Source organism: Pavona decussata, unplaced genomic scaffold (genome assembly GCF_977016875.1).
Source record: "Pavona decussata unplaced genomic scaffold, jaPavDecu1.1 SCAFFOLD_48, whole genome shotgun sequence".
Classification (NCBI taxonomy): domain Eukaryota; kingdom Metazoa; phylum Cnidaria; class Anthozoa; order Scleractinia; family Agariciidae; genus Pavona; species Pavona decussata.
Window position 1 is genome coordinate 143201 of NW_028145470.1, and position 19035 is coordinate 162235.

At 37.8% G+C, this 19035-nt stretch overlaps 1 protein-coding gene across 13 annotated transcripts in view; it reads right to left on the reverse strand.

Annotated features, from left to right (window-relative positions):
* Positions 1-7054: 7054 nt before the first annotated feature.
* The window catches only part of LOC146481619 (uncharacterized), a 45292-nt gene continuing 33311 nt past the window's right edge, over positions 7055-19035 (reverse strand). For 6 of the 13 annotated variants that reach the window (XM_085107658.1, XM_085107657.1, XM_085107656.1 and 3 more), the window contains 21 exons: positions 18083-18199; positions 17702-17803; positions 17112-17228; positions 16681-16791; positions 15931-16047; positions 15660-15773; positions 14840-14938; positions 14304-14390; positions 13717-13833; positions 13483-13587; positions 12608-12724; positions 12306-12389; positions 12098-12196; positions 11592-11684; positions 11258-11320; positions 10259-10360; positions 9645-9755; positions 9458-9502; positions 8878-8905; positions 8403-8582; positions 7055-8088 (listed from right to left, as the gene is read on the reverse strand). In XM_085107658.1, the coding sequence (XP_084963784.1) occupies positions 8061-8088; positions 8403-8582; positions 8878-8905; positions 9458-9502; positions 9645-9755; positions 10259-10360; positions 11258-11320; positions 11592-11684; positions 12098-12196; positions 12306-12389; positions 12608-12724; positions 13483-13587; positions 13717-13833; positions 14304-14390; positions 14840-14938; positions 15660-15773; positions 15931-16047; positions 16681-16791; positions 17112-17228; positions 17702-17803; positions 18083-18199 (2036 nt within the window). In that variant the 3' untranslated portion in view covers positions 7055-8060. The remainder of the gene's footprint in view (positions 8089-8402; positions 8583-8877; positions 8906-9457; positions 9503-9644; positions 9756-10258; positions 10361-11257; positions 11321-11591; positions 11685-12097; positions 12197-12305; positions 12390-12607; positions 12725-13482; positions 13588-13716; positions 13834-14303; positions 14391-14839; positions 14939-15659; positions 15774-15930; positions 16048-16680; positions 16792-17111; positions 17229-17701; positions 17804-18082; positions 18200-19035) is intronic. The other 7 variants (XM_085107669.1, XM_085107667.1, XM_085107664.1 and 4 more) reach the window with 5 other exon arrangements.

Sequence of the window (19035 nt, forward strand, 5' to 3'; positions counted from 1 at the left end):
GGTCACAAAGTTTGTGTGGGCCCCCTATGCATACACGTGCTGCCGTGGAGCGGTCGTGTAGCTGTCTCGTGTGTTATGCTTGCGTTACTCCTTGCACCCACGCTCTGATACTACAGCGGATTCGCTACTAAAGGTCAACCATTCATCCATGAAGTTCAATTTAAAACTTGAATGTTGAATGTTGAAACTTGAATGTTACATGAAAACTTGCCATTAAAAACGCGAAACTCGAATGGTGAGTGGAAACTATTATTTTAAAAATGTGAAACCGATGTACAATTGGGAAAGTCGGATGTCGCGTACAAAACGGAATTCGTGGAAGGTAAAACTCCAATGTCTCATTGTGAAACCCTAATGTCGCATCGTAAGCAACAATGTTGAATTATAAAACTCAAATGTCGCATGGTGAACAGCAATGTTAATTTACGAAACTGAAAGGTCGCATGGTGAAGAACAAGGTTGAATGATAAACTTGAACATCGAATTGTTGAATTTTTAGCGCTGTTTTTTTTTTAATCAATTTTTTACTTGAAGGGGACACTTTAAAGAGCTAAAAACTCAAAGGGAATTTGTTTGTTTAGCTTCAAATTTGGACAGTACATGTAGCTAGTTTAACATATAAACAACTAAAACATTTCTGTAAATTTTTTCTTTTGAAATATTTTTTCTCCGAGAGCGATTTTTGTACAATCACTCCACATTTTTTTAATCCTATTTTGAAAATGTTCTGTAACTTTTTATTGCAATTAAATAAGACAAAATGCAGACATGTTTTTTAGCTCTTTGGGTCTGGAAACTAAGGGGCAAATTAAATTAGGGAAATACGAAATTCCCTTTGACTTGTAGCTTTCAAAAGGTGATTTGGACGCTCGCATTTAGGTCGTGAAAAATTTGACAATTCATTTTATTTGAAAATTTGTGGTATAGTTTGATAGTCAGCTCTATAAGCTTTAATTTGATATAGGGGTTTAGGTATCTACAGTTTAACCCGGACGCACTACATCACTTGGACGCGAGACACCTCTAAAGGTTTATGGTAACCTTAACTGAATGCTCCTAACTTCAGCACATTTTTTTGAGCTTAGCTTTTTAGTCCATGCTCATTGTTTCCCTGGGAGTTTTATTTTTCAAATGTCGTCCCATTTTGCTTCATTGCATATTGACAAGTTTTGACCATTGACAAGTTTTTCTCGTATACATTTCTAATTTAAGCATTTATTTGTTACAATCTTGACAAAGAACAAACACAAATACTTAAAACAATAAGATATAATGGCAGAGAGTACGATATGTCAGTATTTTTCATTGAAAGTCTGTTGAAACAACTTTCGTTAAAAGCGAATGTAAAATTAAAGTGTGATCAAAATGCTTATGCAGAACATATTTTATTTGCCTGTATGTGTGAAGTTTTTAAAGATGGTTGTTTAGTTTATTTCTGTACTACTTGTTATGAAACATCACAGTTTGTTTTTTACATTTATTACTCCAATGCTATATTTGAAGTCTGTTTATTGTTAGTTTAGCCTCTTTTTTTGAGGTTTAGGCACAACTTTCTTGATAAGCAAAATTTACTAGACAGTGACAGTGCTACATACATGTAGCGAGTGTAGACTGTTCACAAACCTGTTTGCGGTGATCATCTTAAATACTAAAAATAAATAAATAAATAAATAAATAAATAAATAAATACAGACAAAAAAATAAACATGTTATTCACCGGCCTAGGTCTTCTATAAAATGCTATTAATAAATAAATTCACACCACGTTCAAATGGTTTCATAACCATGTATTCTGATGTTTGTTGAATGCTTTTACCCGATGTGCAGACGTACTTTATGACTGAGTGGTATGTGAGCAGGGGAAAGCAGTCCAATATTTCTTCATGTCTTTCTCAGTCCTTTTTCTCAGTCCTTTTTCTCTTCATTTTCCCTGAGAATTTTTTTGTTGGAACACATGCTTGCACTTGTGCAGTATTTTTATCGACTGGGATGTCCTTTCTTTGAAGGATTTCTTACTTCGCAATGAGCTGCACCTTCACTGTCAAACATTTCAGGCTAGCATTATGGTCCCAAAGAAACTGCTTTAACTTGTTAACATGCATTTTCTCCACTGGCCTGTCCATGACTGTCTAATTCAACCTTCTGTCTTTCTGGGGAGAGCTCAGAAGACTTCCAACACAAAGCGTCTCTCGCATAGACCTTGCTTGCATCAATAAAGGAAAACAGAGAGGAATTGGCCCTCAGCAATGGTTACTACTAAAAAGGCTTGCTTTCGTGCAGCCGCTGCCATATTTGCAATCAGTGTACGGGGTTACAGTCGAACCAGGTCAAGCGTACCCCCCTAGATTCTATTAATGAATCTATTATTTGAAAATTGAACCCGTTAGTCGTTTCAAGTATTCAAATCAAAATTCGATTTCTGATTGGATTATACGAACAATGCATGAGACCAGAAAACCGGAAAGCCTGCCGGAAAACCCCGCTCAACATATTCAGAGCGGAAATTCTTGATTTATATAATAGTGGATTTTCCAAAAAGCAGATTTCTCGTGATTTGCAGCAGTCAACGCGTACTGTCAGAAAGAAAATTCACCATTTTCAATCGGGCATGGTGTAAGTTGGTCCTGTCGGGTAAGTTTAAACTCACTAATATAATGATCACTAAATGGACATTTTACGTTTATACACTGGCGTTTATTCCCTTAGTTATTAAAAAAATGAAAAGGATTGGAAGCGTTTTATCAGAATAAGCAGTACCCTTTTTGAGGTATATGCAAATTAATTTAGCTAAAAGTATGCGAACTCACAGTGAAAGATGTTCATTTCAGTTGACCTTCGACAACGGCAATGACCTTTGGCACATGTGTTGCGCTATTCTTCGCGGTATAATGAATAGTCTGGTGAAATATATACCATACTTTCTCATGCTACAAGGTGGGTAATGCTATACATGAAAGATAAATTGGAAGTTTTCAGCCCGACTCATTTGCAAGCACTTGACTTTGGGCTTTTGCCATGACCAAATTTGCATAATGAATTATATGAACATGTCAACAACATGCGGGAACAGTTTGAACGAACGAGCTGTTTCAAATGTACTGTAGTTTAAGTTTTACAGGTTATTCTTTTTACTGTTAGCGCGGATCAATGTTCAAATTAAAAGCCAATAAGAAACGAATTTTAATTTGAACATTGATCCGCGCTAACAATGAATGAATGAATGAATGCATTCTTTGAAACGACTAATGGGTTCAATTTTCAAATAATCGATCCATTAATAGAGTCTAGGGGGGTACGCTTGACCTGGTTCGACTGTAATCTGTTGAGTCAACTTATGCTAATGAGTTCAAAATTTAGAGTCCCCTTGGAGTCTGACCTCTTGTAAGTGACCACTCCCGTAAGCGACCACCTAGGCTTGACATTTTGGGTGGTCGCTTACGGGAGGTTTGACTGTATAAGTAACAACTGAACAGAAGTACTGGAAAACTGTTGTGAGACACCTTAAACTGAGTGCATCTGTTAGACCAGCATTCATGCAGTCCTGTAGTCCTTTACAGTTTATGAATAACTAAAATTAAGTGCACTTTATCTAAAGGGTGTATTTCGTGCTCAAACGCTTAAAGAACGAGGCATTGTCATATTGGCCAGTTAGTTGTTTGCTTTGGCGGCACGTAGCCCTAAGTTTTTTCTTTATTGTAAACTCTAGCTTACTTGAATGTTTGAAAGACTGCGGACCGCGCGAGCAGATTCTTAAGTTGAATTTCAAGTGGACAGCGTACTCTGAAAACAAGCCATACTCTCTCTTATTTTAATGTACACAACCTCTGAAGGTTCCTGTAAGCCTCGTCTTTCTGGTTTATAAGAGCCAGCTTACCTCAAAACATGTTAACAGTCATGCGAACGGTCGATGTTTGGCACGTCAAGTTGGCATGTAACACAAATTTACGAGAACAGGGTCTTCAAAAGCCTGCAAAGAAGATAACACAGATTTGCTTATCACATTTCAAACGCGTCTAAACCACCAAGTTTAAGAAACCGAATCTGGTAAAAAATGGAACATACTTGAAGCATACTACCCCCGTCAAAATTTCGTGGCCATGTTGGATATTCATGCAAAGGATCTTGGGTCCATGCCGGGGACAAGTGACGGAAGGTTTGCCCGAGGGGGGAGGGGAGAGGTAGAAGAGCGCTCCTGTATTTGATCCAGAATTCCACGAAATAGGACCAAATAGATATTTCGATTGGCAAATATGTCGATAAGGATACATGAGGATAAACTTACTTCTGAAAATAAAAGTTGATGTTGAAAAAAACCTATTAAAACTTAGCTTTGCCGCTCGACGCTCGTGTCTTCGGCCGCACAAAGTTCCTCGTCGCACGCGAGAAAAAACCTCTGGTACCCAGGGCATTCTGATTCATGCTCAAAAACAAGAATTAACATAAACACACTACGAAGTTGGAATGAAAATCAAACACTTTCTAAAAATACTAGTTTTAAATAACTTAATACTTACAGTTTGAAGCCAGAAAAGCTCTACATTGGTAACATTGCAAGACTAGAATACTTTGGAAACATTGCACTTACGTTTTCAACTAGAGAGCGGGAAGAATATTTCCAAAAAATTATTGTAGTTGTCAAAAAGAATCCATGCCATCTTTTTGGACTTCTCTCTCTTGCTTTAGCTTCAACTTGTCGATAATAAATCCACACTAGAGCAAACATTTTATCAATTGAAAAAGTGTATGTCATGACCAACACCGAATTGAAATTTTTGCCGAGAAAAAAAGAGCGCGAAATTTTATCGGTCGCAGGACGCGGCCGCGCCGGCTGGTCGCGGAAACCGCAAGTCACCAACTGCGTAACTATGGGACGGACCATTAGAAAAGTGATGAGGTGGGGGGGGGGGGGGGGTTTCAGTTTGCAGGAATTTTTTTTTTTTTTCGCTCAGTCCTTGTGCAGGAATTTTTTTTTCGGTTGATACCCTCTGCACGAATTTTTTTTTTTTTTTCGCTCAGTCCTTGTGCAGGAATTTTTTTTTCGGTTGATACCCTCTGCACGAATTTTTTTTTTTTTTTTCCCAGAAAAAAAAAACTTAAGAATTATGGAAAAAAAATTCTTATTTATACATTACTAAATACGTTGAGAATAGTAAGGGCCTTGAGGGTTTCAAACCTGACGCACAAAAAAACAATCCATTTTCCAATATTGATTCTGTCCCAGTTCGTAGTTTCAACGACTTCAGACAGACGTAATACAGCCGCGTGTAGTCATTATGCATCGGTTCAGCTTGTTATCTGAGTATTACTGGTGTCACCTTAATACCTCTACTCTCTATAAGCCGGAAACCTCTCTAAGCCAGACAGTTGGAGTCGGTCCCGACGATGTGCGTCTTTAATAGAAAGGGTTCACCGTACTATATTCAAAGCAAATTTGTCCTACATCCTGATTTTTGCAGTAAAAGCTTTAAAAATAAATTATTTTAAAACTATCTCGATTATTGACCGCCTTAACCCTTCAGTAAACAGCAAGTCATTCACAAGATACAAGATACTTTCGATCACCAGATCACAAAGCACTTTGAAAGCCGCTTTGTGCGGTTTTAATTTACCTACAGAGCACTTTGTGGTATTGACAATGAGCCACAGAGCATTTTGTGGTGAATAAAGTGAACACTTGCCCTTCAATCTAGATGCTCCTACAAGCCTTTAACAGGACTTTTTAAAATGACTTAGTTTTTTAAATTTTGTAACCATAAAGCACTCTGTGGCCAAAAAAATAAAACTACAAAGCGCTTTATGGATAAGCAGATATGCTGGAAGCGTTTTACTGACAAAATCGTTTTTCTTCAAAACTAATTGACCTATTGTTCGTGATTATTGGGTTTACTACCAGCTACAAACACAAAACAAAATGCTGAGTTGTAGTAAGGGTAAATTCCAGCCACGACACAAAATGTGGGGTTGGTTTGTTGTTCATACAAAACAAACTTCCACAAAAAAATTTAGATTTTCAAAACATTAAAAAAGCCATTTTGGGGCATTCTGGAAGAAATTTTCTGTCATTAAAACACTAAAAGGTATTTTCTATAATAATTCCTTAATCTCCTTCTGCGAGAATTTTTTTTTTCTTCCGTCTCGGCTTGCAAGAATTTTTTTTTTCGGGCATTTTGGCTTGCGCAAATTTTTTTTTTTTTTTGTATTTTCCCCACCCCCACCCCCCTCCATCACTTTTCTAATGGTCCGTCCCTAAGCAACTAGGTCTATCCTCCTGTACATCAAGCAGCGAATGACAAAACTGTTTGAAACAAGCCTTGCATTCGACAATGTGTTTCTTTTTCAATAAAGGGCATTTTCTGATAGCAGTCCTGTTGCCCTCGTTGTTGTTGCTTTTTGCTTATGCTGGCGTCTAAGCCATTCAGGAGACGTGCCTTGTGATGTAATTTTTTAACAAGTAGCAGTCCGCGGATGAACACATTTTTCCAGGAAACGTTCCTCGTTTTTTTTGCTTTTACGACATTTTGTACATCGTATTTTGCAGACTTTAAAAGCTCAGGAGTGATTGCAAAACATGAATGAAAATGTGATAAACGAGGGGAGTATACGAGGCTTAAAATTTATCAGAAGCTGTATCAAGCAGATGCTAGTTAGAGTTCGTAGGCTGTCCGCCCAATACGGGTTTCACTGCAGTTAAACTGGGCAGCACGATCACTCTATTGTCTCGTGGTATTCGCAGCAGTCCATATCAGTGACAGTACACTTAAATACTTAGCGCGGATCTATTTGAAAACAAAGGATGGCACACACACACACACACACCTCTGCCCCTCCTGAACCATGGGAAATAAGGATTAGGGATCATTAGATCTCGACTTCGTGCGATCTGGCCAATCACTTGTCTCACTAACCTTGTTCTCGTATTCAAATCTAAGGGTCGCTAATAATAAACTTGCATTAGCACAAACCCTTTCTTATCCTGACTATGCCAGCACACGATGCCACGTCTTGTATCTTGTGCAAAGTCTAGCAATGGGCCAACAAATATAGTCCTAATCAATCCCTTCACATGATTTTATTCTTTATTTGCATTGAATCTCGTGTTAAAATGGTCTCTGCATCTTGTGCTTTGCACTTAACATTTACATATATACCTTTACTTCTACTGCAAAAATGTCTTCCTGTTATCTAAGCTACTCTGCGGATTCATGCGTCAAATTGAAGGAAAGAGAAAGCCTCTGTTAAGCCTCTGCTAACAGGGTATCACCACTTTTGTGTTTCATTAATGTTAAATAATATAGTTTAAATCTTACGAGCACACTATATTAATTCTATGAAACAACGACAACAATTCACTTTATGTTTTAGGAAGTTATCAATATCTACCTTGTCTGCTTTATAAGGAATCAATTACATCTACGAGAAATACAAATACACTTCAACGAAAAACTCTTACATGGAGAACATTCGCAGATTAAAATAACATCGGTCATACCGGATAATTTTCAGAGCGAGTCCGTGCGAGCCCCTGTACAAAATTATCATTCTTTAACAAAAGAGCAACAGCAAAACTTGTTTCCTGTCTATAAACTTGTAAACTTTTAACATCAGAAGTGAATAAAGTCCTGTGCAGGACACCTAAGAATTCTTTTTGACACGAAGGCAACAGGAATGTATCCCCACCCCTCCCCTACTTGGTTACTAACCTTTTACCCCCAAATTACGGTCGATTCTTACGTATATTCTTACAACAGGTAGTGACGGCGCATTCCCATAAAATTGTTATTGGTTAAAAAATTTAACTTTCACCGGTGCTCGATCATTACGAAATAAATATTGCATTTATATACTCATAATTATATCTAATTTGCTGGGACATTTATTAACTAAAATTCCATAAACTTATTATTTGCCTATACTTAAAATTCCATTTCAGTATTACCTAGAACTCTAAACAAATCTACTATACAACTTATCTGCTAGTATAAGTTTAAAAAAAATTATTTAAATATACACTTCATCAGATTTGTTTGGTTTCTAGGTGTCATGCGGTACTGCCATCTTCGTTAAATCTTGTCAGGATTCTTTGCGGCCCTAAAGGAAATAAAACCAGACGTTCAATTGTTAGGTGGTTAATTTTTTTCCCAGGTTTGCTGGATAGCCACTACCACCGAAGCCCCAAGAATATAGGCGCATTGTTTTATACAAATGCTAAAATTTGTACCTTCCGCCGCGTCGATTGTTCTTTTTTATTTCTTTGTTTGGTTTTGTTTTCGAACATGGAAGTTGAAACAGACCTAAATCTTCTCGGATGGTTTTTAAAGTGTGCCAATGATAAGTCTCCCGGCCATGCATGGCACAAGGATTTTTCCTGGAAACCCTCGGTGTTTACCAACTGAGTTACTTACCCAGGGGACCCCTCATGGTAGGCGAATGGTGCAATTGAACTCTGATTAATAAATCTTTTGCCCGGACTATGCACTCTCTCAGGACCAGACCCCCCCAGCCAGATCGGTTGAGACTGACGTGGCTCAGCTGTTTTGGGTCTTGATGGACCATCCACGTGTGTAATCACTGGACTCCTGAAACTGTGCACAACAAGAATATTAACATCACAGTACATTGGTGCAACACCCAGTTATTCAAAATAAATGGGTTTAATAAATGTATGCAATACAATGCAATACAAATTAAGTGCAAACGATTACAGTTCCATCCCAAGTATAAAACACTTATAACCACAGCTTTGGATTTAAAGATTAGTAGGAAACTCATTCACTTGTTGTAGTGCAATGGAAATACTGTCTATGAATATACTACTTGTTGAATTGAATTGAATGTTTAATAAAGAAAAATCACGGCAAATCAACAGTTTCGTCTTACCTCCTTAGGCTTCTACGGGAAGCTTGATCTGCAAAAACAAAGTAATCAACTTAGTTCTACATCTCAGGAGATAATTACACACTGATGCTTAGAAATGTATAACGACTCGTGTTCTATGGATCACAATTCTGAAACTCTCATCTTTGAAAGGAAATAATGCACCACATCCTCCCTCAATTTCATTAATTTCAATTTATACACTACAGATCCAGCAAGAGGTTATGTGATACACAGTTATATTAACCAGCACAAATGTCCTTTAACACTTAATTAGCCGAATATTAACCATTCAAAGAGCGATGACTTTCAAAGAAGTGTTCCAAAATCAACTCTAACGTTATCAATATGATCACCACAAATAAAGAGCAAATATACGTACTGTCAAGCATGGGAGAAAATGTTTGAGCAAGTCACGATTGGTTTTGGTTTACAACACATTGGTTATATTAAGTGTTGATTAACATTTTCCTAACTTATCGAAAAGCGCAATGAGGCCAAAAAAACAAACAAAAAAAAAAACAACAACAACAACACCCAAGAATTACTTTCAACACAATCGCTTAATCGATTTTTAACTAACCTCTTTTGAAGCTACTTGTCTCATTTTCAGGCATTGTTAACAAGTCTGTTTAAATGGGTAAAAAGAGAGAAATACATTTGAGACAAAGACATTTGCCAACTGTAGCTTCGCATGCCACGCTTTGACCTTTTATTTACTTGAAAGCACAAACAGTCTAGTAATGCTGAGAATAAAAAAAAAAACACACCTTTGTGATGCCCTCCCTTTCTCGCTATGTTAAGATAATCTGATGCAGCCCTTTTTGAAGTATAACGCATGCTTGCACTCCTTTTGAGTGGAGATTCCTGGCTGATGGGATCTACAGAGAAGAAAAGCACAACTGGTAAACAAGTAACAATAGAAACACTGTGGCACATAACACCAATTCAACTCTTCGCTGCAATCTATCAACCACACTTGAAGTGTCTATAACCGAAAATGACCTACTCTGACTACGGGAACTGCTCTGAAGATCTTCCATTTCAAGCGAAAAAATAATCAATCAAAATACTGTATTATCGTCAGTATTATGGACCGAACTTAATTATAATAATCCTCTGTATATAAGAATACTTAACTAACATTGCAAGCAGAACAGGGGGAACCTTGTATGAGAACAGACAGTTATAAAAGCAACTTCAACAAGCTGTCACCAGTCCCGATAAGAGAGCATGAATGTCCAACAATGTTTTGCAATTTTGACAAAATGTTGGCGTTTCAAGCTGAATTATTTAACCAACCACACCTTAGGCTATGATTTGCTAATTCAGCCAGTTCACCATTCTTAATGCCTGTTACAATTAATAATTTTTTTTTACTAACCTGTTACAGGTGTAGAGGCTGTACCACCTTTCCTAGCAAGCCTAAGGTAGTCGGTAGATTCTTTACTGGTGCCATTCTGTAGACTGCTGACTGGAGTGGCATCTGAAAAATTAAACACCTATTCTTGCCAACTGCTCGGTTTGGTACTAACAAGTATGTCATTGGTTGATTACAGTTGGAAAATGTGCTGCTTATTTTACTTAAGATTTTCTTCCGTGAGAGATCAGTCTTCAACACAGTCATATTTTTTGACATTTTTTTAAAATGCAGTTAAATGAGCGCCTGTTCCATCCCGTTGGCCAGCGGCATTTGCGAGATGCGCATGTACCAAGACCCGTCTTGCTCTGGGACCAGTATGCATCTTAGCGTGGCTTTGTGCATTTAGTACTTTTTAGCGTGCTTTATTCAGCGTGGGTGTATCACAAACATTGTGACTCAGTTTATAAGCGGTTTCTTCCCTTCCCCTTCCCTCCCCTTTTGCACTGATGTTCTCAGTGTGACGGGTGCCTGATTTCTTCCCTGCCGCGTGGGGGCTCATGGCTGGGTTGCCAGGATTTCCCAGCCATGGAAGCGGTCTCCATCTAGGAGCTGGCTGCCAATAGTGGAAGCTCCTGGGTATCACAGGCACCCAACCTCCACTTAGCAACGCAGTTATTAACTTTAATTTAACCTTTTTCTTTTTTTGTGTTGCTCCGCCAGTCTTCAAGTCAGAAGTCTAGAGTGATCAAGGAAATCAACAATGGGACTGGGGAGAGACGTTGTATTCTCTCGCCTCGCAACAGTCGCTCAAGGCTTTCACGCAAAAATCCTTGACCTCGGCTCTTCACTCCTCACAAGGACGCACTTACAGCAATTTACGTCGTCTCTATCTATTCATTTCAAGGCGAAAAGAAAAAACTGATTTGCAGTCTAAGGAGGGATAAAATGCATTTATCAGGCTGAGCAAATAATAGATAGCTGTTTCTTAACGGACTGTGCTTTTTTATCTCGCAGACCCACCTCCATTCCGCTGCACTTCCCTGGGCCTGGGACTAGCTGTTTGTGGTGTCATCATTAACAAGTCTGTACGAGAATAACAGAAACTCAATACCATTCTGCAGTACCTACCATGCCACCCAAAGTACAAAGCCAACAATTAATTGTACATAAATGGCCATACACAGTCTAGCAGGCAATCAACATCAGTACTGTAACTCAGATCTACGTTCCACAAATTGCCCAAAAAGCACATTCAGAATTCACTAAGACTTTGGGATGTGCATAGTAGTTGACAAAATGAATTGTACTTTAATGCCCCACCACTTCCTGTGTAGTCTACCATCTGCATACACACCTCTATGGCCTCCTCCTTTTCTGGCCATCCGCAGGTATTCTGTACTCTGTGAACTTCCAGAGGCGGATTTTCTTGGGCTGCTACTTGGTGAATCTTAAACAAACAGAACAGTGGTCTATTGGAATACTGTGGTCTATTGGCATACTGTGGTCTATTGGCATACTATGGTAGGGCCGTGCACGGGCAAAGAAGATCTTTTCAAATTTTGGCAAGATATATGATTTTCCAGACCGTTTATGACTCGGCCTTTAAAGACTCAGCACTTCATCTCAGGCCAAAAAAATTTTTTAAAATATGTTTAATCCTTTTGTTTTGTTTTTAACAACTACAGTGGACACAAATACATATTACCAGTACATAATTAAGTAATATAAGAGGGAAGGCCCAACATAAAGGACACAAACAGGATAGGTGGTCCCATGAAATAATTCAATATGACACTGAAAGTTAGTAATATTGTGTTTTATGCATTACAACAGAAAACCAACAATCATTTTATTTTGTACCTTTAACAACAGATTCATTGTGATAGTACCAGTCTCCCAACTTTGTCTCTTGTTTCTTGGGCTTGGGACTGGCTTTATGGTGTTCAATTGTGAGAAGATCTGCCATATAAAACACCGTGAATCGAGGTTATTATTTTGGTACAAAATAAGGTGAAAGATCTTGTAAATTTTCCACAGTAGCCTCAATTTCTTGTCATTAATTAGTTACCTTTGTGTCCACCTCCTTTCCGTGCTTTTTTGAGATATTCGGTGTCAGTGTTAATTTGATGTGGACTTGGAGAAGCAGAGGATCCTGGCAAGAACAAATATCACGTCAGAAATAAAACAAGACACAATCCATCACTTAATTGTAGCAACCCTAATGTTCCCTGACATGACATTTAAAAACTTGCACAACCTTCTTATTTTCTTAAGACGTCTGTGTGTGTAGTAGACATGGCCTACCCTGTTAACTACCACACTGTTGCCTGTCTTTTGATGAGTCGATACAGTACAGCCAAGATGCATTACCTTTCTTCCCTTTTGGTTGATCTCCATCAATGCCATCCCCAGAATAGCAGCCTCCTCCTTTCTTTTCATATCTCCTTGGTTCAGGGGAGGGGGTGTGAGGTTCCATTGACAGAAGATCTGTTCAGGAAATCCACTTCAAAGCTTAGTGTGTTAAGTTCAAGTCGACTCATTCATTCAGTGCACCATTTCATACAATTAAAATGTGATCCGGTGCCCAAGAATTGTACAAGATACAGCAACAGTGTACGTTTATTGTACACAGTTATGCACTATGTATACAGTTATTTATACTAAGATGGACAGTTTAAGGTGCTACAAGGTAAATCATGAAAGTTAATTATGATATACCATCATTTCAAACCTACATGTATGTGTCATTACACTGCACTTTAAAACATGAAAAAAAAAATCCACGCTCAACACCACTTCAATCATATCAAGGAATGTGAAGCACTGTTGTTTCTTTCTTTCTTTTTTTTTTTTTTTTTTTTTTTGGGGGGGGGGGGAGGGGGTAGTGGAAGGTACTGCACTTATTAAATGTCCTGCACAGCACAATGATTTCTAAACCATTCTGTAAAAAGGAACGCAAAATTGTTGATAGCCAAGGCACCACTACATTCATGATCAACTGCACACTACACAAGATAATATACATGGAAAGCACTATTAACTCAGCTTGTTCAAATAACACCATATTTGCAATTAATGTCAGTCATACTGCTTTTTTGTATTACATTTAAGTTATTTTTATACATTATTTTTACCATATTGCATTCTATTTTAATATTTACAGCATTAAAATACACTGCTATAATTATTTAATAGGCAATTAGTAATTACATTAGTAAGGTTAGTTTTTATATTAACATTGTTACCTTTATGCCCACCACCTTTTCTAGCAGTTTTAAGATATGCTGTGTTAGTGTTGACTTCAAATTTCAACACACGCATGTCTTTATGAGGACTACGAGCGGGTTTGCCTGGAGAACAAAGAGAACCATAAAATAAAACTGGCCATATGACCTATACACAAATTTAAAGGAATTACTATATTCAAATTGCACATGGTGGAAATTTATACTTGATACAGGATTGATTTATCTACCGACCTTTCCTTGGGTGTGTCTCCTTGGTATCCACTCCATCATGAGTGTACCACTGTCCATCTGTCTTGTCATATTTTACAGGTTCGGGTGAGGGTGTGTGGGATGTTACAGTTAGCAGGTCTGTAATTGAGTAATCACAACAACAACTGGGGTAAGACCTCTGCCAACTTAGGGATACACTGTACCTCTAATAAGTTTAGGAGTGGATGTGTGAGGTATTATTAGCACATCTGTGAATAACTAATTACAATTTCCAAGTGGGGTCAAGCCTTTCCTTGCTAGCATCTCAGTATTCTCTAGGGGTACCTGAGTAAATGAATTCTGTAAGGTGTCACCCCTTGTGAGGGGAGAGGGGGCCTCTTGTTATCAGACAAAGTATTTAATTTATTTGCAATTAATTTAATATAGTCATACCTACTTGCCTCGACTAGCTTTAGCTATTTGCGGGTAGGTATATACCTAACTTGCAACTCTCTGTTTTTAATAAAGTGTTGTTGTTGCTGCTGTTGTTGTTGTTGTATACAACCAGACTGAAGGGAAACTACACATAAATGGTTTCATTTAATGGTACAAGTACAAGTAGCACCTACCATTATGTCCTCCACCCTTCCTGGCCAACTTCAAGTAGTTAGTATCACTGCTACTACTCTGACGGGAAGCTTGTGGAGGTGATGATTCTAAGAAGAAAAAGAAATTGATTTAGCAACAAAACACAGTGACAAGTGAAGCATTGACAGAAATTTTAAGAGACTTTGGAAACAAGGTCTCTAAATTCTGGCAAATCTCTGTGTTCACTTTGTGATCTGTCCGTCCATCTGTCCATCTATCCACCCCTCCGATAATTGCTGTTAAAATTGGGTCATAAATCTAATGGTGGCTATATCAGCTTGTAAAAATTACTTGATTAAGAACTTCTTTGATCCATTTGCATTTAGCTAAAAGCCAACTATTTTGGTCTTGGTGTAAAGTGCACAGTGTGGTTTGGTCCATTCTCAAAGATGACATCAAGTATTGTTCAACTGACAAGAGGAAAGGAGCATTAGCTTTCTGATATTCATTTTAAACACACATCATCATCCCCCAGGTTTAATATAAAAACAGTGATTTAGTAACAACAAGAAAGTACCTTTGGTTTCCTTGGTATCATGATTGTACCAGTCTCCACCATTCTTGTGGTATTTCTTTGGTTCAGGGGATGGGGTGTGTGGCTCAACAGTCAAAAGATCTGCAAAAGAAAATAATAATTATGTGAAACATGAGATCATTGCAGTGCTTGCAGAAGTGAGTTTGTAGATCACTAATTACTCTGATTCAAAACAACTAAGACTAACTTACAAATTATGCAGGATGTAAAATATATTGAATATCCTGCATAACTTTATAATGGCATCTTGACAATGCCAAAACCTCGGCTCTTTACTATAATTTTTGCTTGTTTATGCATAAACAAATCGCTTCTGAACAAAATAACTTGTAGTAGAAACTTGCAAGAATATCAGAGGACAGGAAGCCTTGACTCCACACGCTGCTATCAGCTCATGGTACTGAAAAAAGGTTTGAGTGTTATATCAATGAGATCTCTAAATATTGAACATTATCAGATTATGTTGTTCATCAGTTTTGTTAGAGGTTAAGATTAGACTAGTAATAATCAAAGATTAGGGAGTGAGTTCAATGTCACCAGGCTCTCTCTCTCCTTCCTCAACTTGGTGATGATGTCATCCGCCCATGGCTGCAAAATCTACAGGGATGCCAAATATGCATCCCAATATCCATTCATTCAATCAATGTTGTCCCATACATCTTGACTCCAGTCTGTATCAGGAGTGCATTCTTTCTACATCGAACGCAATTAGCAAGGCTACCTTAACAACATTTCAAGGGATCTTGGATTAGTCAACTACTACATACAGGTTGTAACAAGAATATATATAACTAAGCCAAACCTTTACGCCCTCCACCTTTCTTTGCAAGCTTAAGATAAGCTGTTTCAGTTGAGATATTCCCGGACGTGACTAAGGTTGATGGGGGTGGACTGCTATTAGAAACTGTCACCATTTCTGAAAGGGTTAATGGCTAATGTTAGCAGGTTAGAGGTCAGCGGTTAAGAATCTACATTCAAACCAAATACATCCCACCACTTCTCCTGGTTGACGTCCGTTGACAGGATTGATGATGATAACTTACAACAAGCCACATTATTATGGTAGTAGTCACCTTTTCTCTGTTGAGTCTCTTTCACATCCACTCCATCATGAGTGTACCACTGGCCATCTTTTTTCTCATATTTGACTGGTTCACACTTTGGGGTGTGAGGTTCCACTACTAAAAGATCTGAAACAAGAAAAAGTAATGTTTGGCAAATGCTACACAGAAAAATAATAATTGAACTGTTTTTTTTTTTTTTTCATTCAACTATTGGAAGTGATGATGTGCCTTGAGACAAATTGCTCCAAATAAGTTCTAGTCTGGAAGAAAGGCTAGTTAACATGTTTGAAACTTAGTTCTGTATTTAAGCAAAAAGCATAAACACAGCAAACTGCCCTATTATGTTTTTGCTAAGAACTGAACCAACCAACAAAGCAACCTAAAACAAAAGAAATCAATTGAGCATTGAAATCCCTTTTTGTGTTAAAGAAAAGTAAAAGGCTGATTCCCTGGGTTTTAAGCTTCTGTCAAGGGGAAAGAATGATGTGGAATATTCCCTTGGATAGGTGAGTAAGTCAATTAATTGAATAAAATGAAAACAATTACTTGTAATTGTAATTGAAATAATAATAACAATTTGAAACACACAGGCTTGTGTAATTGACTGAGGTAATGCTTGCAATAGAAATTTAGTGCAAAGCAGATAAAATGGAAAACAATATCAGTAAAAACAGTTGAAACGAAAAGAAATGATCACAGCTGACAATCATCAAGACAATATTAAAGTCCATACAAGGGTGCAAGAGATCAAGCACTAACCCTTATGTCCACCACCTTTCTTTGCAACCTTCAGATAATCTGTTTCAGTTTGGACATCAATGGAATTAGCTGCACTTGGTGACCTTGGGCTTGTACACACTGTAACCATTTCTAAAACATTCCAGTTGTTAAAATCAGTTTTAGAATGTTATGCAAATGCAAAAATAACCATGACAACACATGTTCCATTTCTGACCACTCTTTAATAATGTTAACTTAATTAACCTGAGAAACAAACAGCTTAGAACGATCAAACCTGTTACAACAAGACATTTGCCATCTTATTATGGACATCTGGCTGCAACTAACCTTAATTAATTTTACTAGCTACACCTAAAAGAGATTCTGTGCATCAACAGACTGGCTCTGTATTGACATTGCTGTATAAACACAACTATTTAGAACTGCCTGACAAGTATTTGTTTTCCCACCTTTCCTTGACTGTGTGTCCTTAACATCCACTCCATCATGAGTGTACCACTGCCCATCTGTCTTGTCATATTTTTTTGGTTCAGGGGTGGGTGTGTGGGGCTCTACTGTTAATAAATCTGCAGAGGAACAATTCCGATGGTCAACATCATGATATTATCAACCAAACATTATTAGTGGATATCTAGTAGATATAGTGAATATAGTGGGCTACTAAATATCTCTCATATCACAGAAATACTGGGAGGAGAGAAGATGCTTCTCCACTGTCAGAAGGCCATTCATGGCAGCCTATAAAACTATTTAAGCCCGGTTCTAACTTTAAAAAGCAAGATGTACTGGTATTTCTCAATTGGCAAGTGACTTTACAAACACATACAGGTATTATGGAAGAACAAGTTATTATCAATTTCATGACTTGTAACGCATGTGCTCTACTTAAACTCTTTCCTCTTCATGAACAAACTAACTATCCAAGAACAAGCTCCCCCCAAGTGGCCATGGCATGTTCCTGAAAGGTTAAAATTATCACCAGCATTCCATACAGCCTTGATATAGAGTAAAAATTATGTATCATTCTTTTAAACCCAACCTTTATGTCCGCCTCCTTTCTTTGCAATCTTCAGGTACTCTGAGTCTGTGTCTGCATTCACTGTAGTGGATGGGCGAGGACTACTAGCAACTGTAACCATTTCTTGCAAAGAATATTAACAATTAGTATAAAAAATATCATGAGTTTGGACACCGAGGTCACATGAAGAAATGAAAACTTGCTATCAGGTCATCACTTCAACTACATCCAAAAAATCAGTAGAAGTATTCCTTCACAGATTCTGTTATTCTAAATCTGAATTATAGTAATTTAGACACTGATCACTACTGACAATTTATAATTATAATAAATTATTATTCTCCCCACTATAACAAACTTAAACAAACTAAAAACAAGAAAATTAATAGCATGTCTTTATACCTTTCCTTGAGTGTGTTTCCTTGACATCCACTCCATCATGAGTGTACCACTGTCCATCCTTCTTGTCATATTTTACTGGTTCAGGGGTGGGTGTGTGGGGCTCTACTGTTAACAGGTCTAACAAAATAGTAACAAGTAATAATATTACAAGACCATGGATCCTCCCCTCACCAACTACATGTACTTATGCCACTTCTAAGAATTTAGTGGAACATCATACCTGTACAAAAAGGTTGATAGGCACTCACCAAAACAACAATCTTTTCCTAAATAACCTGCATATGATCTCACTGAGAATTTTTTTGAAACAAACAGTTCACTCCCATTCTGATACTGTCATTTTCACTTTTTTTATGAGAGATACCTGTTGTTGCAGACAACTGACTACTGTAAATGCCTTGGGTCTTTTTTATGGAAACCTTTATTAGTACAGATACTGAAGACTGCTCTTTTTCTTGTTCTGACTGTGGATCAAGTGATCCAGCTTCATAGCCCGGCTGGGGTCATGTGTGTTGTGTTCTTGGGCAAGGCACTCAGGTTGGGACTAGCATCCCATCCAAGGTGGAGTAGTAATACTCCTAGTCACTTCATGCTGGGTATCTTGTGATGGACTAGCATCCCATTCAGGGGAAAGTAGTAATACTCCTTGCTACTTCATGCTGGGTATCCTGCAATGCACTAGCATCCCATCTCAGGGAGAGTAACAATACTCTTACATTGTAGCTGCCGAATGCTACAGAAACTGGGTTCTGGCAGCAGTGAGCCACTAGGTTCATTAAGGCTTTACAAGTCATTTCCACAGACAACCCACTATGAAAAATGGAAATTGTCTATTATTAACACCCTGTTATTATGTGTGTCCTTGTACATGTATCATGACAACCTAATGTCATTGCCTCTAAGATATTAATTATATATGGACTACAAAATTGTGATCCCAAGGGTGTCTCATG